At 37.1% G+C, this 20,861-nt stretch overlaps 1 protein-coding gene across 2 annotated transcripts in view; it reads right to left on the bottom strand.

The window, feature by feature from the left end:
- The window catches only part of CNBD1 (cyclic nucleotide binding domain containing 1), a 785,154-nt gene extending 764,720 nt beyond the window's left edge, over positions 1-20,434 (bottom strand). Inside the window, exon 1 of one of the 2 annotated variants that reach the window (XM_065519430.1) lies at positions 20,263-20,434. In XM_065519430.1, coding sequence (XP_065375502.1) covers positions 20,263-20,350 — 88 coding nt within the window. In that variant the 5' untranslated portion in view covers positions 20,351-20,434. The remainder of the gene's footprint in view (positions 1-20,262) is intronic. The other variant, XM_045398475.2, reaches the window with a different exon arrangement.
- Positions 20,435-20,861: the final 427 nt, after the last annotated feature.

Raw genomic sequence — 20,861 nt, 5'->3', positions numbered from 1 at the left:
GGGCTGGATAGCACTCACAGCCTAGTAGAAGAACACTTTAATTCATCAAAACATCTCTTTGCTGATCCTCAGTTCTGAGAGGTATTTGTCGCAAGGCTCTTTCTGCAGAGGGTGTTGAGCAACATAATGGATCTTGCCTTTGAAAGCAGTTTCATTAAAAAGAAAAAAAGCCAAAGGCTTCACCACGAAATTGTAACTTTGTAAAGAGCAGATGTTGAGCTTTTCTTGCGATCAAATTTAATACAGGGATAAAGTTTAAAGAGGTTCAAAGAGTACAAAGTTTACATTTGTTTTCCAGCCTGGTTTTTCCCTGATGAATTTGCCTTAGCCTGGCTTTTGACAGAAGCAGAGAAGACTTAACCCTATAATAGGGTTAAAATCAAGGGTTTAGACAAGAGTATATTTGAAAGAGGGTTAGAATATTAATCTTTAACTAGAAACCCACTGTGCAATTAAAAAACCAATTATCTTTATTGATATAAGGCCCACTGTATATTATTGGAATAGAAAAGCTAAATTGCAATGTCTTATGTGTTATACTGGCGATCATTTATATGTGTTAATGATTATTTAAGGTAGATATATCTTCATATATGTGCATGTGGTAAATTAAGTATGCATGTGATGGAAGTTAGAAATGGTTTTTGTTTTAAATGTAACTAAACTATTTTTCCCCAACAAGCTTTCCTTTAGGAGGTATATAACTACCCTTTACAAAAAGCTAAGAGGAAGCAATAGAATAAGTGAAGCCTTAGAAATTCTGTAAATAGCCACAATTTACTCAGAGACCAGGCTTATCTGAGTGGCTAGGAGGCAAGAAAGAGATGGACAGTATAGCCATAGAAAAAAATACCACATTGATCCTGTGGAAATATCAGAGCAGAGTTAGCGGGAAAGCACAGCGTCAAATGCCTTCAAAGTAGTTAGAGTACATACTCTAATAATTAATCCAACGATAAATGGAACCTTGCTTAATATGATTTTTAGAGCACAAAGCAGCAGTTCAGCAGCCATAGCAACAGAAATACTGGCAACAAACTTTTTGTAGTAAGAATAGCAGCCCTTACACAATAATAAGCAGAAGGTGAATTCTAGCATAGGACCAAAGTACTGAACACGAAGCTGGATGGCAGAAAATAAAGAAAAGGATCCTTCAGAGACAATAAGCTTAACTAAGTATTCATATATACTTGGATTAGTGATTTAATTACGGGAAGGAGTATGTTTAAAATAAGTCTAAACCTATCTAGTGAGGTCACTAAACATACGTATGTTAACGGTTCATAGTGTATCTACTCATTTTTCAACTAGTTTTTGTTTTCAAAAATCTCAAAGCTAACTTTTTTTAAAATAACATAATATTAGATAAGAATGAGGCACCCAAAAAGGGTGACTAAACAAACCTTCAGCGGCCAAAGAATAATGCTGAATCAGAGTCTTCTATTAATAAATGCTGGTACACTGACAGGGACAATTCCCAAGTGTGCCTAGATTATCCCTGTTCATTGACTGGGTGGGTTAAGATGTTAAAATAGAACTGATTTACCCGAGAAGAGAAAATGGGGGCAGCAGGGGAGTGGTGGGGAACACACAAAAGGGAAAGGGGCAATGTTTTAAAACAAATTATCAAAATAACTTCTCTTTATACCCAGCATTTTAGGAAAAAATAATCTGCATGTATCTTTTCTATTTCCCCAACCCAAATTCACTCCTCCATCTACTATAATTAATTGTCTGCCTTCGTTATTTTTCGAAATTGTTTTCATTAAGATCATCAGAGACCTTGTAGATTCTAGTCAAATAACCTCTTTTCAGTCTACATCTTACCCTGTGTGATGTTTGACACTAAAGGTTCTTCTTACTAGGTTTTTGTGACACTGAGCGGTGACAATATGCTAGCAGCCCTCATTCTCAGCGCCTCCTCGGCCTCGGTGTCCACTCTGGCGGCGCTTGAGGAGCACTTCAGCCCGCCATGGCACCGTGGGATTCCTCTCTGGGCTGGCTAAGGCCGGAGCTGCCTCCCTCTGCTTGCCGGGAGGTGTGGAGGTAGAGGTGCCGGCAGGAACCCGGGCTGCGCCTGCACGGCGCTCACGGGCCAGTCCGAGTGCAGGCGAGCGCGGCCTCCGCGGGCCCCATACACTGAGGGGCTGGCCATCCGCCCAGGGCAGTGGGGGGCTTAGCACCCATGCCAGCAGCTGCGGAGGTTGCGCCGGGTCCCCCAGCAGTGCCCGCCGACCTGTGCTGCACTCAAATTCTGGCCGGGTCTTAGCTGCCTCCCCGCGGGGCAGGGCTCTGGACCTGCAGCCCACCATGTCTGAGCTCCCCCACTGTGGTGGGCCCCCGCAGGGGGCAGCCTTCCCCAGGGGCGCCCTTGCTTTGTGGCGCCCGGTCCCATCAACCACCCAAGGGCTGAGGAGTGCAGGCGCGACTCTAGACTGGCGAGGGCAGTTCCGCTTGCAGCCCCAGTGCGGGATCCACTAGGTGAAGCCAGCTGGGCTCCTGAGGTGGATGGGGACTTGGAGAACTTTTATATCTAGCCAGAGATTGTATGTGCACCAATCAGCGCTCTGTATCTAGCTAATCTGGTAGGGACTAGGAGAACTTTTTTTTTTTTTTTTTTTTTTGAGACGGAGTCTCGCTCTGCCGCCCAGGCTGGAGCGCAGTGGCGGATCTCGGCTCACTGCAAGCTCCGCCTCCCGGGTTCACGCCATTCTGGACTAGGAGAACTTTTATGTCTAGCTAGAGGATCCTAAATACACCAATCAGTACTCTGTGTCCAGCTCAGGGTTTGTAAATACACCTATCAGTACTCTGTGTCTAGCTAACCTAGTGGGGACTTGGAGAACTTTTCTGTCTAGCACTCTGTGTCTAGCTCAAGGACTGTAAACGCACCAATCAGTACTCTCTGTCTAGCTCAAGGTTTGTAAATACACCAATCAGTACTGTGTCCAGCTCAAGGTTTGTAAGTATACCAATTGGTACTCTGTATCTAGCTAACCTGGTGGGGATTTGGAGAACTTTTCTGTCTAGCACTCTGTGTCTGGCTCAAGGATTGAAAATGCACCAATCAGCACTCTGTCAAAACGGACCAATCAGCTCTCTGTAAAATGAACCAATCAGCAGGATGTGGGTGGGGTCAGATAAAGGAATAAAAGCAGGTTGCCCAAGTCAGTTAGCAGCAACTGGCTCTGGTCTCCTTCCACATTGTGGAAGCTTTGTTCTTTTGCTCTTTGCAATAAATCTTGCTGCTGCTCACTCTTTGGGTCCACCATGCTTTTATGAGCTGTAACACTCACCACGAAAGTCTGCAGCTTCACTACTGAAGCCAATGAGACCACGAATCCACTGGGAAGAACGAACAACTCCAGACAGGCTGCTTTTAAGAACTGTAACACTCACCATGAAGGTCTGCAGCTTCACTCCTGACAGCGAGACCACGAACCCACCAGAAGGAAGAAGCTCCAGACACATCTGAACGTCTGAAGAAACAAACTCCGGACACACTATCTTTAAGAACTGTTAATGCTCACCGCCAGGGTCCGTGGCTTCATTCTTGAAGTCAGTGAGACCAAGAACCCACCAATTCCAGACACAACACCATTCTCTCCTTTCTTGCTTTCCCCTTATTAGACTGCTCCACTGAATGCTATCTTCTTCCCTCAAGCATTGATGTTGGCCAAGAATCCATTCTCATTACCCTTGTCTTCTCTTCTCAGCTTAGATCCTCTTTTTGCATAATCTTATCTGCATTCATGTCTTCAATGATCACATTGATTTTAAGATACTCAAATCAAACTCTCTAGACCAGATCTCTAACCGGTGCTCCACTAAATATTCACGTGAATGTTGCCCAGGAAAATCAAACTCAAGATAACCAAAACTTCACTCAATATTTCTCCTATGTTTATTTTGCCACATAAAACATGATCCTCGCCTGAATTTTGTCTGGATTAAGAAAATCCCTACCACTTATAATAACTTTATCACCAATCTATTTTTTGTTAACTTTTAAGTTCCAGTGAATGTGCAGGGTGTGCAGGTTTGTTATATAGGTAAACGGGTGTCATGGTGGTTTGTTATATGCATTATTTCATCACTCAGGTATTAAGCCTAGTATCCATTAGTTATTTTTTTCTGATTCTCTCCTTCCTCCCACCTTCCACCTTCCAGTAGGCCTCAGTGTATGTTGTTCCCCTCTCTGTGTCCATGTGTTCTCATCTCTTAGCTCCCACTTACAAGTGAGAACACGTGGTATTTGGTGTTCTGTTCTTGAGTTTGTTTGCTAAGGAAGATGGCCTCCAGCACCATCCATGTCCCTCCGAAGCACATAATCTTATTCTTTTTTTATGGCTGCATAGTACTGCATGTGTTATGTACCACATTTTCTTTACCCAGTCTATCATTGGTGGGTGTTTAGGTTGAGTCCATGTCTTTGCTATTGTGAATAGTGCTGCAGTGAACATAAGTGTGCATGTGTCTTTATAATAGAACGATTTATATTCATTTGGGTATATACCCAGTAATGGGATTGCTGGGTTCAGTGGTATTTCTGTGTTTAGGTCTTTGAAGAATTGCCACACTGTCTTCCACAACGGTTGAACTGATTTACAGTCCCAACAACAGGGTGTAAGTGTTCTTTTTTCTCCACAATCTCACTAGCATCTGTACTTTTTTGACTTTTTGAGAACAGCTATTCTGACTGGTGTGAGATGGTGTCTTAGTGGTTTGATTTGCATTTCTCTAATGATCAGGGATGTTGAGCTTTTTTCCATAAGATTGTTGGCCATGTTTATGTCTTCTGTTGAGAAATGCTTATTCATGTCCTTTGCCCACTTTTTAATGGGTTTTTTTTTTCTTGTAAATTTGTTTTAAGTTCCTTATAGATGCTAGATCTTAGACCTATGTCAGATGCATAATTTGCAAAAATTTTTTTCCCGTTCTGTAGGTTGTGTGTTTACTCTGCTGATAGTTTCTTTTGCTGTGAAGAAACTCTAGTTTGATTGGATCTCATTTGTCAATTTTGCTTTTGTTGCAATTGCTTTTGGCATCTTCATCATGAAATCTTTGTCCATGCCTCTGAATAGTATTGCCTAGGTTGTCTTCCAGGATTCTTATAGTTTGGAGTTTTACATTTAAATCTTTAACCCATCTTAAGTTGTGAATATGGTGTAAAAAAAGCGGTCCAGTTTCAATTTTCTGCTTATGGCTAGCCAGTTTTCCCAGTACCATTTATTGAATAGGGAATCTTTTCCCCATTACCTATTTTTGCCAGGTTTGTTGAAGATCAGATAATTGTAGATATGCGGGCTGATTTTGGGGTTCACTACTCTGTTCCATCATTCTATGTGTCTATTCTTATGCTGGTACCATGCTGTTTTGGTTACTGTAGCCCTGCAGTGTAGTTTAAAAGTCATGCAGCGTGATGGCTCCAGCTTTTTTCTTTTTGCTTAAGATTGCCTGGCTATTGAGGCTCTTTTTGATTCCATATGAATTTTAAAATAGTTTTTTCTAATACTGTGAAGAATGTGAATGACAGTTTAATGGCAATAGCATTGAATTTATAAATTGCTTTGGGCAGATGGCCATTTTAATGATATTGATCCTTCCTATCCATGAGCATGGAATGGTTTTCCATTTGTCTGTGTCATATCTGATTTATTTGAGCAGTCATTTATAGTTCTCATTGTAGAGATTTTTCACCTCCCTTGTTAGCTGTATTCCTAAGTATTTTATTCTCTCTGTGGCAACTGTGAATGGGAATTCGCTCATGATTTGGTTCTCTGCTTGTCTGTTGTTGGCGTATAGGAATGCTAGCGATTTTTGCACATTGATTCTGTATCCTGAGATTTTGCTGAAGTTGCTTATCATCTTGAGAAGCTTTGGAACTGAGAAAATGGGGTTTTCTAGATATGGAATCATGTCATCTGCAAACAGGGATAGTTTTACTTCCTCTGTTACTATTTGAATACCCTTTATTTCCTTCTCTTGCCTGATTGCCCTGGCCAGAACTTCCAAAACTGTGTTGAATAGGAGTGGTGAGAGATGGCATCCTTGTCTTGTGCTGGCATTCAAGAGGAATGCTGCCAGCTTTTGCCCATTCATTCAGTATGATATTGACTGTGGGTTTTTCATGTATGGTTCTTATTATTTTGAGGTATGTTCCTTCGATATCTAGTTTATTGAGAGTTTTTAACATGAAGGAATGTTGAATTTTATCAAAAACCTTTTCTGCATCTATTGAGATAATCATGTGATTTTTGTCTTTAGTTCTGTTTATGTGATGAATCACATTTCTTGATTTGCATATGTTGAACCAACCTTGCATCCCAGAGATGAAGCCTACTTGATCATGGTGGATAAGCTTTGATGTGCTGCTGAATTTGGTTTGCTGATATTTTGTTGAGGATTTTTTCATTGACGTTCATTAAGGTTATTGACCTGAGGTTTTCTTTTTTTGTTGTTGTATCTATAACCAATCTTGAGACCTTATTCTGCCCTTTCCTCTTCAGGACCAAAGTGTTACAAAGACTGTCAACTCTACCTCTTTTTAAATATATCCTAAATATTTTCAAAATACAGTTGTCCATCAATATCCACAGGGTGTTGGTTCTAGGATACCTCTTTCATCCCTCCAACACAAAAATCCATAAGTGCTCAAGTCTTTCATGTAAAATGGCATATTTTCAGATAACCTATGCACATCTTCCCATATAGTTTAAATCTTCTCTAGATTACTTTTAATACCTAACACAGTATAAATCCTATTTAAATAGTGTTATACTGCATTGTTTTGTATTTTATATTATTTTCATTGTAGTATTATTATTTTTTTATTTTTTCTAATATGTTGGATCCCAAGTTGAGTCTGCATAGGGAAACCTCAGATACAAAGGACTGACCGTGTGTCTGGTCTTATCCCAATGACAATAAGGATTGTCGTTAATCAGAAGTCACAAAGTAGGGCCATGTGATGTGTACGTTGTGAAGTAGTACTATTCACATGCTTGCCACAGTTCAATATCTTATTTCAGGTTCTTTTTGAATCTCACCTGTAATACTGCAATAATCTCCTAACTAATGTCCCTGACTTCAGCTTCTTCCTCCCCAACACATCCTCCAGGCTACTCTCACAGTACTTTCTAAAATTCTAATGTGATTGTTAAACTTTCTTACTTTAAATCCCTTTGTATGTAATCATGCTTTTTATAATTGTACCTAAATTAAATTCTGTGACTTCATTGAAGACCACCCTTTAAGTTCCTCCCCAATTCTCCGTTTTGTTTTTGTTTTTGTTTTTGTTTCGGAGTCTCACTCTGTCTCCCAGACTGGAGTGCAGTGGCACAATCTCAGCTCACTGCAACCTCTGCCTCCTGGGTTAATGCCATTCTCCTGCCTCAGCCTCCCGAGTAGCTGGGACTACAGGCACCCGCCACCATGCCCGGCTAATTTTTTGTATTTTTAGTAGAGATGGGGTTTCCCCGTGTTAGCCAGGATGGTCTCAATCTCCTGACCTCGTGATCCACTCACCTTGGCCTTCCAAAGTGCTGGGATTACAGGTGTGAGCCACCGCGCCCAGCCTCATTCTTGCCATCTTTCAACAACGCATGTTCTGGGTGCTCCATGAACATATCTTGTCCTTTTGATATTATATTCTCTTTGGATCATTACTCAACTTAAAAAACTCATCCATACTTTCAGATCCATCTCAGAAGTTAACCAGTGACAATTTTTGAAACCCGTCTTCCATAGAAAAAGGTAAATATATTTTCCATTGTGCTCTTATAGCACCACAAGAATAGTTGCACTTTACGTAAAGAAAGAATCTCTTTCTTTACGACTTTTTAATTTATATCTATATTTCTTCAGATTTATGACGATCCCCTGAAGACAGGGTCCATTTTCTATTCGTCTTGAACCAAAACACTAGAACTTATCATAATGATTGGATTTAAATACTATTTAGTAAATTATAATGAATAAGTAATAATAATGTGACTCTAATTTGTCAGGTAAGAGTCAGTTCCGTGCAATGAAAATCAAATCAAGGAAAAATAACAAAGGCAGGTAAGTGGAAATAAAAATGTTATTAAAAGAATACTTTCAAAACTCCAGAACCACCCTGTTTCTTGCAGAAGATCATATTTAATTATTTCATCTCCAATCTACATGAGATTGAACATCAAGTCAATGTCATTTTTTTCGGCATTAAAAATCTATTCATCATGACAAACAGCCCACTCAATAACATAAAAAGTAAAAAATAGAAGTAGGGGGAAGGAGCCTGGTCTACAGTAAAACTGAGGATTAACCATATTTTCTAACTATGAATTCTGAAGAATATCAACCAAATAGTGAAACATCAATAAACTGTAAAAGAGGTACAAGAGAAAACGCATACTTCTCTTGTTTGAGGAAAAAGGGAAGAGTTTTCCAGGGGAAGCTGATATAGCTCTGAAGGATGCAGTCATTAAACCTTACTGGAAATGGGAAGATGTTCCGACATGGACAGACTAAAGGGATACCCTTGAACCAATGACATTCATGAAAGGCGGGGTTAAACAGGGGTCCCACATAACAGTCATTTTTTTTTCAGAATAAAGTTGTTGTGATAATACAGAGGACAATGTAAGTGGCAATCCACACAGAAGCAGCTGATCTCAGTCACTGAAAAGAAATAGATTATGGCCAAATAACTACACAGAACCTTTGGAATATAAACGATGACAGCACGAATTAGGGGCATGTTGTTTAGGGAAAAGAACAGAACAGAGTTGATGAAAAGTGTTCAACATTAACATACAAGAAAATTCAATATGTCTGCTGAACCAGGGCACTCTCCACCACCGTTTATTTTCTAACAAGTAATCTACCTTCAAAAAATAACCACTATTTAATAATCCTGGAACCTAAGCACAATATGCTCTAAGGGATAAGGTAAAAATGATTAATTTATAATAGCAAATAAAAATCAAATAGTATGCACCAGAGTAATAATTATGCCAGGAAGTAAAAATTCATGCTTCTCCATCTCTCTCTCTCTCTCTCTCTCTCTCTCACACACACACACACACACACACACACACACACACAGCTTTGATGAAAGAAAAACAAAATTATAAGGCATTAACCATAAATAAGAAAACAGAAAGAAATTACAAGCAGGCAATATTCAGGAAATAAGAGGAAGATAAAATAAAATTATGGCAGAAATAAAATCCACATGGGAAACTGCAAAAATGACAAAGATTTAAGAAAATATAGTCATAGATACAGACTAATACACTCAAATAAATAGGAAAAATATAAACAAAGGAGAAAATAACAAATGAAAATAGGGAGCAGATACTATATGTAAAAATGATTTCCGAATAAGAAAACAGAAATAAGAGTAGACAAAAAATGCTCAAAGATATAATGCAAGAATACTTATATAAACACTTGAATCTGCAGAATTAAATATAATACCATGACCCAGAAAGGCAAAGAGAAATCATGATACATGATTTACAAAAAAGATTAGATGTTCTAGGTGTTACTCGATTAGCAACTAATTGTTACCATATTTCAAAGATAAAGAAATAATTATTTTAGCAGCAAGCCAAAAGAGGAAGCCTTCTACAAGTGTGAAAAACTTTGGCCACAGACTTCTCCACAGCAGTGTCCTGCAAAGAGTAGGGCAACCTCAGGGAAGAAAAAAATATGACTCATGAATATTATTCCCCAACTAATAAATATGAAACCTAAGAGATATTATTTGGATATCAAATTTAGCCTAGTAAGCACTGGGTGAAGAAATCACATACCCATTCAACAAAGACTTAAATAGGATGCAAACTATACTAATAAAGTGTAGGCAAATTTTGTAAACATTAACATAAATAAATTATTCACAGGTTATAATGGAGATAGTACAAATAATGAGTAACAAATGTGAAGTTTCAGCAGAGGAGAACATGTAATATATATCTGTACATATTCCCTTACAAAGTAGATAATTAATAGTTACAGTTTAAGAAATATTAAAAATAATAAAGGTTTAATATTTAAAGATATGAATATAACCAACCAAGGACATAAATATTTGTTGTAACAAAATCAATATGTGAAGAGGGAAATTTTTCTCATTTCATACTAGGTTACACATATGCATTGTCTAAAGTTCATAAATTAAGAAACAGAGATTTGATATAGGTATAGAATCAAACTACTAAACATTTTTGTTCCAAATTATATACCATCAAAATTCATAAAGCAAAAATTGAAGGTATAAATGGAGGCAAAATAAACCCCAATAACCCATTAGTCATCCAACAAAAATCAAATAGAAAATGAATCACTAAGGATGTAGGAGATTTTTACATATATTAATCATGTACCAAATTTTATTCTTAAATCAAAAGAGGATATTAAAACTAAAACTATGAAACATAAAGTAAAAATAGTGAATCCTTTCATGAACCTACAGAGTATAGTTAAAGTATTTCTCTGAAGAAAAAAATGATTGATATTATAAGAAGAAAGATAGAATAAAGTAAAAAATTAGCTTTTAACTCAAGTATTTAATACAAGAAAATTAAAATACATAAGAAAAATGGAAAGGAGAAAACAAAGAAAAGCAATTAATACATTTATAAAACAAAAAATACAGAAAAGTAAAAATCAAGAGCTGGTTCTTTGGAAAGAAAAAAGTAAATCACAGGCATATCTAAAAAAGAATGGCATAAGTACCCAACATAAGAAAATTGGGAACTAACTAACAGTATATATCATTAAAAAGAAATTTTAAAAAAAATTTTTACACAAAGATGTAAGGTCAAAAAAACTGAAACTAAACAAAAATGATTTTTTAAGGAAAATGTATCTTATATTTGACATTAGAAGAGAGAGAAAAGCCTAAGTAAATTAATTGCCTTGAAAAGCTGGGAATAATCTCAAAGCAATTTTCCTCCACCACAAACACACACACACACACATACACACATACAGAGGCATCAAACAAGGCATTATCACAGTGGATTCCATCAGATCTTCATAGAAGAGACAATACTTTTGCTTGTTAAATATTTCAAAACATAGAAAAGTTTTTAAATTTATTTGATGAAGCAAGCAAAACAATTAGATTCAAATATGACAAAACATGAAAAAGGAAACCAGAGATTAATCTCACAAATACACATGAATATTTTCCAAAAATATATATAAGGATATAGTGCCCAGCAACATATTAACAAAGATCATACAACAAAGTAAGATTTATGCAAGTAATCAAAGAAAATTCAATTAGTGAATATAGCAATATAATTTTCCACAAGTTGAAATTTTTAAAATTATAATCTCCCCAAATACAGACAAAGTATTCAGTAAAATTCAACATAGTTCTTAGCAGCTTAAATTGAAAAAAGTTTATTTTTTTGAAGCTGGTAGGTAGATCAAACCAAAAGATAGAATCATGTTTAATGTTGAAACACCAGAAGCAATAGCATTAAATTCAGGAACGAGATAAAGATATACACTAGTGCTACAAATTTCTGAAAGTACCAAAGGACACAATTTAATAAAAGAAATGCATAAGATATAGAAATTAGAAAGAAAGATACAAATCAGTTTTTGCTATTATTATAATTATATAGATAGAAAACAAGTACATAAGCCAGAAACCCATTAGAGTACTTGCTGAAGTGGCTTATTACAGAAGTAACTAATTCAACAGCTTGCCCTTTTCCTTGAACAGTGAGTCCTAAGACCAATGGGACAGCAGCAGATGGTAGACATCTATGCCAGGAGTAGGTGAGGTGAAAGGTAAGGTATCACAGCATCCAAGACCAGGGTGTGGAGGGCATCCACGTTAAGGTGGGCCTGTGCAGAGTCTCAGAACAACCAGGTAAGGACAGCAGTTGTGAGGTGTGAGGCAGAGGGAGTGTCGCAGAGCTAAATGTCAGAATGGACGGCAGTGAATATGGAAGATAGATTACAAACAAGGAAACTGCTCAAAGTTGTTATGATAAAGCTAATAGGAGAAAGCTTTATCACTTCAGAGATGGGAGTTAGAAATACAGAAAGGGAGAAGATAAGAATGAGCCTGTGGTGCTGCATTAGGATTAAAGAAATCAGTGTAAACTCACAATTTTTAATATATATATACATATAAACTGATATACAAACAAATACAAATGTGACTTTGTATTCCCTAGATCTGTCCACTGAGAGGGCCTGGGAGCAACGGCATCCTAAGATCAAGACACACAGAGCACCCAAATCTTAAATTTTCATTAAAATAAGACAGGGCTCTTAGGGAAAATGGCTGATTCCAGGGATCAGACAAAGAAAGTACGAAAAGAGTTTGAAAAATCTCACTGTGTCAGAAGCAAAGAAATGCTCAAACCAACTTAAAGTGGCTCCCACTGTCCAAACTGTGACCAATGTGATCCAAATATATAATTAAAGTAACTCCTTAAAACTCTTTGAATAAAATAGAAACCTCACAGTTCATATATCTAATTTTTATTTTTTTAACCCAAATAAAAAATGGTCAATGTATCTATTTAATGTTAATTTAATATTTCATGAGAAATGGAATATTTATACACCTTAAAATACATCTTCACAAAACATATTAATTTAACAAGAGAAAAGAGTACATTTACAGGTGGAAAGTTCTCCATATATCACCTTAATCATTACTAAAGTGAGTATCATCAAGAGTGGGACAAACTGAGATCATATGGTCCCTGATAAGATGGAAGGAGAACATGAAATCGCTCCTGTGATATTTCTGACAAAGATGTCTACCTCAAATCTAATCATGAGGAAATATCACACAAACCAAATTAAAAGATATTCTATAAAATAACTACTTTGTAGTCTCCCGGAAAACTGAGAAACTATTCCAGACTGAAAGAAATTGAAGAGATAAGACAGCAAGATCCTGAAGAGTCAAAGCAATCTCAAGAAAAAAGAACAAAGCTAAAAGTATCACACTGTCTGATTTCAAAATATAAAGCTATCAAAATAGTATGGTACTGGCATAAAACAGACACACTGACCAGAAAAACATAAGATGTTGAATTGGATTGTTTTACTAGAAAGGACATTATCAGAACAACTGACCAAATTTGAATGGGGTCCAAAGATTAGATTACAGTAATGTGTCAATGTTAATTTTCCTGATCTTGATAGTTGTATTGTAATTATGTAACAATGTTTTTTTAACAATACACACTAAAATATGGGGATGATGGAATGTCAAATTGCTCTAGAAAAATAAGTTCCTTTAATCTGAACTTCCAACATCTGTAAGATTGTGATTATTTCAAAAGATTTTAAAAATTTAAATTTAATATTTCTCACATACTGACTTTACAATTAGAAAAAGATATCATTCATAATAGAAAAAAGATAAAATACCCAGGAATAAATTTTATTTAGTGGCATACAAGAAAAGAACACTTACATAAATTTGAAGCAGAAGATGTATTTATTTATGCATTTATTGTTTGGTAGACACAGGGTCTCACTACGTTGCCAAGGGTAGTCTCAAACTCCTCGCCTCCAGGGATCCTCCCATCTCAGCCTCCCAAAGTGCTGGGATTACAGGTGTGAGCCATTGAGCCTGAGAAGGAGGTAGACTGAGCATTGTAAAGATACCAGTTATTGAGTAGGATGACTGAATATTATAAATATATCAATTCTCCACAAATTCATCCTTTTTTTTTAAAAAAAAAAAAAAAAAAAAAAAAAAAAGGGTCTTGGCCAGGTGTGGTGGCTCACACCTGTAATCCCAGCAATTTGGGAGGCCAAGGTGGGCAGATCACCTGAGGCTGGGAGTTTGAGACCAGCCTGATCAACATGGAGAAACCCCATCTCTACTAAAAATACAAAATTAGCCAGGCGTGGTGGTACATGCCTGTAATCCCAGTTACCTGGGAGGCTGAGGCAGATGAATCACTTGAACCTAGGAGGCGGAGGTTACAATGAATCGCGATCACGCCATTGCACTCCAGTCTGGGCAACAAGAGCGAAACTCCATCTAAAAAAAAAAAAAAAAAAAAAAAAAAAAGACAGAGTCTTGTGATGTTGCTCAGGCTGGAGTGCAGTGGCATGATCATAGCCCACTGAAACCTCAAATTCCTGGGCTCAAGCGATCCTCCTGCCTCAGCTTTCTCAAACGCACAGGCAACAAAAGTCAATGTAGATAAATTAGATTACATAACTCTACAAAGCCTCTGCACAGAAAAGGAAATAATTAACAGAGTGAAGAGACAACCCACAGAATGGAGAACATATTTGCAAACTAACCTATGATAAAGGGGTAATATCCAAAATATATAGGGAACTCAAACAATTCAATAACAAGAAAACACATAGTCCAACTTGAAAAATGGGCAAAGGGCCTGAATAGACATTTTTCAAAATAAGACCTATGAATGGCCAACAAAAAAATGGTCAATATCTCTAATCATCAGGAAAATACAAATTAAATCCACAGCAAGATACCACCTCACACCTGTTAGCATGGCTACTATCAAAAAAACGAAAGATAAGTGTTAGAGAGAAAGTGGAGGAAAGGGAACCCTGATACACTGTTGGTGAGAATGTAAATTAATACAATCATTTTGGAAAGCAGTATGAAAGTTCCTCAAAAATATTAAAAATAGAATTACCATATGATCCAATAATCCTACTTCTTGGCTCTATAGTGACTCATAAAAATTATATAAATATGATTATATAAAATGTGATTATATAAAATGTGATTATAATTAATAAATACAATTATATTAAAATAGTATATACAGTTTCTTCATACTGGAAAAGTCAGGAGAGTCTTTGTGGAGATTAAAGTAATTTACAAAAACTCTGAAGAACTGAAATAAGAACAAACAGAGGAAGAGCAAAGGGAACCCCAAACACAGGAAACATGAGCTAAGGCATGACAGTATGGTGAAGATTATGATGGTGTAATTAAAGGAATGGTTTTCCTATCAGCATGGGAACTCTCCAGCTCTGTTCCTTATAGGCCAGATTAAGGTACAGTTAACAGTGTTGCTGGGCAACATTGCTTATGATAACAATGATCTTGGATTGATGACTTGCATTTGGACTAGGAAGCACTACAGATGATGTATGAATACCTGATGAGCAGTCACTGAAATGAGCTACCCTTGAGCACCTTAACTCTTGTAATTGAGAGTTTTCTTACAGGAAACTTGGAAGCAGTGCCTTCGGAATTTTTATTAAAAACGATGGTTTATGAGGGTTTTAAGCCAGGGCAATTCAGCATCTGCCCTATGTGACTCTCACTGCCTTAAACCTGAGCTACTATGTAGGTAGCCAAAGAGGGCTGGCTGTGTGGGCTGCAGCCTAGGCATCTGGGGACTTTTTCCACAGAAGGGGAACCCCTAACAGTGTCCTTATGGAAGGCTGTAACTTTACTCCACATATGTGCCAAGTGTGTCCATCTGAATGTTTAATTTAACCTTTGAAATCTTCCTATACCTCTAATCAGTATTGGCAGATAAGCTTAAGGAATAACAAAGTGTTTTAGCTGTAGAGGAGAGTTACATCAATGGAGAATAAGATCTAGAACACAAGAGACAGATTTTAGCCTAATCATGAAAGATTTAAATGCCAGATTGTGGAAAATAGATTAGAATCTAAGTTTTAAAGGCGAGTAGGACCCTGACAGCTTTTGGATGGAGAGTTAAAGTGATCAAAAAGTTTAATCATCCTATCAGACAAGTAAATCTAGTTCATAATATATGTTGGAAGGAAGACCAGAGATCAGTTCCGTGAAAGATGCTGGAGGACCAGCATCTTCGGTTGGCTGAAGGATTGGTAACATGGAACTAATAACAGGACTAATTTCTGAAATAGACTGATAGAGCAGTAGCCTGAGACGCAGGGGAGACCTAGCCTGACATCTAGTGGAGAGATGTGATTTGCAAGGCATTGCAATTGACTTCACCATTTCCTGTTTCCTGCCTGAACTCCCAGGTACCATCAAGCTCACATTTAAGTTCTCACAGCTTAATTTCTAAAGGCCACTCGAAATGGTTTGACACAAAGTACATCAAAATAGTTATAACAGTAATAGGAAAAAAAGACTAAATATTTGCTTTACAATAAAACACCTATCTTTTCTCCTTGGGATTAAAAATTTGGCTTTTATCCTAAAAATTTAAGGCAAGGAAAAAAATTTTTCAATACTTCTGAATTTTGTGATAGCACATCCCATTGCGACTATCATTGATTATACAGATACAGAAATGGACACATTCAACCTTTTTCCCACCTTTTATTCCTTCTTGGAATTTTCATTCTTATTTATTTTAGTTCTTTCTTTTTCTTAAACTTGGTTTCTTTACACATTACACAATCCACTTCCCTGTTTTTCTTCTTCACTGGCAAGCCTCCTTTTTTTCTTACCTGCATTCCTAGGATTTGAATGGTTTAAAACTTTTAAATGGTACAATATTCACTTTTTCAAATATATACCTTTAATCCTTGGCTACCAAAGAACGGAAAAACTCTCAAATTATAGAAAATGCCTTTGAACTCTTAGGAATGATGACACAGTCTTTTCAGATTTGCAGTAAATGTAAAGCCATAAAATGAAAAAGAGCAAAGAAAAACATTCGCTTAAGAGTACTATCTTGTTTCTAAATTTCTTGACGTGTCTCTGGTCTTATCTTGAATGCTTTTTTTTTTTTTTTTCTCCAACTCATATGTTGGAACAAATGAAAGGTACCTAGAAATGTCTGGTGAACTTGAAACACTTTTGGAACTGGAAAAGCACAGAAATTTTTTTTCAAGTCAACCAGTAGTCAAAATGGAAAGCATATTTTTAAACCCATTCTTCCTCAGAAGAATAAGCCTAATTAGTGTGAAGAAAATAGAGTAGCAGCAAATTTACCCAAAGAAAGAAAGTTAACTGGACCATAAACCAAATAGTGAAGAACAGCTTCTTGCCTTCCATTAAAAATTTTTTAAAAGACTTATTTTTTCCTTTTTTTCTGTCTCTTCAGGGAAACAACTTATAATAATAATGGGTCATGTATGTACTTAAACCAGATGCCATTTCACTTATGTGGTAAAATTGTACAGTTTGCTAGCTATAATGTTTTTAAAATAAATCTCATCCAGAACGAAAAGTGGAACAACTCTTTTGCTTTTGAGAGCGTTCATTCTTCCCCTAAGGTTAGCAAACTGTGAAGAATCCTGAGACAGAAGTCAAAGAGACCAGAAAAGGAGAAGACTTGAAAGTTTCAAAGAAGAAAGAACCATAAGCAGTAAACTAGCTCAAGAAGATTAACTACTTGAAGTGTCTAAGTCTGAATTTCAGAGTCAACAAGATAGCAGTGAAGGAGTGTTTGAAGATGTGTGACATGTTGCCTCCCATACATTAATAGCATCTAAGAAGCCAAATGGGCAAGAAATTCAGGGCAGGAGGTAAGGGGCAATCCAGAATGCTGCTAGCTTTGTTGTTGTGAGTAGAGAGAGTTCGTTTACACAGAGGACGCTATGAGGAGCCTCTGCTACTTAATATCTGTGTGAACCTTAGAGTGAAACCTAAGCCTTATTATCCTTAAGTGTAAACTGGAACACGTATTAATTTTCTATTGCTGCTGTAAAAGATTGCCACTGCCTTAGTGGCTTAAAACAATAAAAATGTATTATCTAACAGTTCTGGAAATGAGAACTCTGAAACTGATTTCACTGGGCTAAAATCACATCAGCAGGACTGCAATTCTTCTGGAGGCGCTAGGGAAGAATCCATTTATTTGCTTTTCCCTCTTTTAGAGGCTGCCTGAATGCCTTGGCTTTTGTCATCCCTCCATCTTCAAAGCCAGCAATGGCCAGTCGAGTCTTTCTCATCTTTCTCACATATCATTCTGAGTGACTCTCTTGCCTTCCTCTTTCACTTATAAAGGCTCTCACAACTGTGGCGGGCACCCAGACAATCCGGAATATTCTCCCATCTCAAGGTGAGCCAATTAGCTGCTTTAATTGCATGTGCAGCCTCAATTCTCCCTGACATGTAGTATAACCTATTCATTTGTGAATTAAGGAATGGATATCACTGGGACCACTATTCTATCCACCAAAGACACAGAGTTATTGTAAGAAATACATGAAATAACATAGCATGCTACATGTTTACATACTAACTATAGAAAGCAGTCAATTAACAATATTCACATATAAATACAGAGAGCTGGGGCATGGTAGCTCACGCCTGTAAATCCCAGCACTTTGGGAGGCTGAGGCAGGCAGATCGCAAGGTCAGGAGATCGAGACCAGCCTGGCCAACATAGTGAAACCCGATCTCTACTAAAAATACAAAAATTAGCCAGGCACGCCTGTAGTCCCAACTGCTCAGGAGGCTGAGGTAGGAGAATTGCTTGAACCTGGAAGGCAGAGGTTGTGGTGAACGGAGATCGCACCAGTGCACTCCAGCCTGGGCAAGACAGCAAGACTTCGTCTCAAAAAATAAATAAAAATAAATAAATAAATAAATACTTACAGAGAAGGTGAATTAGTCACTAAATCCAACCTAACTCAACAAATACAAAGTATCGAGGATGTATACAATGGCTGGATTTTCTCTTTAGGTATGTAAATATGCATTCCTATTTATGCCCATTGCCTTTTAAACTCATTTATATATCCTTTGTAATGCAGGTTCAGTCATTTCATAAATTGAAAGCATTCACCACACATTGGCTTCCATGAGATCATTGTTTCAGCAGCGAGACAATCAGTGTTTGCTAAGGGAAATTGTGGCCTTGCTACAGTTAGCAAAAAGACACAGTTATTAAGGCAAGCCGGGCACATCCTCAAAGAGAAGTCTTAGACATAGAAACATCAAGTGGGAGCCTCTAAAGAGAACACTGGGAGCTCCACCACTTTCCATTATGCTCGATTCAATTCTGAGATCTAAATTGCTGCTGATTTTTCATCTTTTAATCACTTCACAGAAGTTAAGTGTCCTTGGGAGGCACTACAGAGGGTAGCACAAATCTCATCTCATTGATTCTAAATTAATTTGATCTTTTAACTCCCAGCTACTGAGTTTCCTGGGCTTTTTAAAAATATTATTTTATGGTGACTTTTATTTTCTTTTTCACAAATAAAACCTGAATAGTGGAAGCTGTGTTTCTTCAGCAAAATTGCACTTAATTCTTATTTCCACTCAAGTAGAACTAGAAAACTTTGACCAGATGCAAGAATGTTTTCATGATAATACAAATGTACAAATGGAATTAATTTTGTTTACCATAAGGATTTTATCTAACATGATTCAAGACATCAGTGTACCCGTTCAAGGAGTATCAACTGCCACCTGTGATACCTTTTTAACCTGGAGACTATGAGCATTAATTTTTTAAAATGTATTTGGAGAAATTAACTCTCACAGGAAGGGAAAAGGATGCATGGCTTAGCTTCTTCAAATCAATACTATAAATCTGCCCAATGAATAACAAAATAAGAGTTAATGCTTTATTGAAGTTGAAAAGGGTCACAAGTATTACCTTTGTTATCCACGTATTTTTTTAAAATCTTAACTAACACTGGGACTCATACATAAGTCAGAATGATGGTGCTCAAATAATAGATCTATAAATTCTATGGCCATAAGAAGTGTTTACAATCTTAAGAAAATGTTATAGGTTTAGACCAATTACATAAAATGAGAAAATACTGTCAATTGTATAAACTTTGAAATATCTAGTTCTATACTTAATTCTTATAAGTAAAAGACTAGAAAATTAAAAAGTTAAATAGGAATAAATTTCACAGTCGGAATAGTAGGAATTATCTTTTTTTCCTCGTCAAATTGAAATGAGAATTCTCCTAGAGAACATTAAGTATTAATTATCCCATTAAGGGTAGTAGGACCAACTCTTGGTAGGGAGTAGAAGATCTGCTAGAAAAAGGAACATGATAGCTGGTGGAACATGTGGCCTCTCTGAGCCTTTGTTTTCTTTCATCTTTAGAAACCTTTCGATGTATCTGAAGCTCTAAGAGTTCATAAAGATCCTCATTTTACAAAGAAAAAGTACTTAAGACCTAGAGTACTGAAATGACTTCAAGTAGACCAAGCAGGATTTACACATCTATGCTCTTTCCATTCCTTAGCACTGTCAATAAGATTGCCAAGGTCACTATCAACCCTGAAATAACCCCAGTTGTCATATCTGGGGTAAGAACCACTGAAAACAACGGTAGATGAATGAGAACACCAAAGTATTTCCCACTCACTTGGTATACTGTGAAGTGGAGGAGGAGGCACGTTGTTAACAGCTGTCATGTGAGACAAAATAGCTGCTGGAAGAGAAGACATAGGCATCTTGATGGCTCAAAGGCAGAGGACCAGAGGCTGCTTGAGAGGTAAGTGATCACTCTTTGCCTGCAGGCTCATAAAGCAGAACTTCAAGGTCCTCTCTGATAGGCTGAATCCTATGGAATCTTCTTGTTCACAGTTCTTATCCATTGTTTGTGCATTTCCAAGAGTAGAATCTAGACCAGGAAGAACTATGCTATATTTCAGTCCAGTGGAAATCATGAGTAGGACTTTATGAGCTATAGAGAGTAGCAGTAATGAAGAAGGAAACTGTAGCAGACAAGGCCGATACAGCAGAATCAACAGCACTCATGAGTCTAGGTGAAATGAAAGTGTTCACTTCCTTGGTCTTCCATAGTCCAGAGCCCTTTTCCTACCTACCAAATGTTTACACTGGGTATCACAGGCCCTTTTTGTACCAGCAGTAACAGGGATAACATATTTATACTGTTCTTCATGGCTACATATATAGGGTAAACCATCCCTTCTAATTATCATACACCAATAAACCCACCCC

This window comes from Macaca fascicularis, chromosome 8 (assembly GCF_037993035.2).
Source record: "Macaca fascicularis isolate 582-1 chromosome 8, T2T-MFA8v1.1".
NCBI lineage: Eukaryota > Metazoa > Chordata > Mammalia > Primates > Cercopithecidae > Macaca > Macaca fascicularis.
The sequence above is the reverse complement of the archived record's forward strand: the minus strand, read 5'-3'. Positions and strand labels throughout refer to the sequence as shown.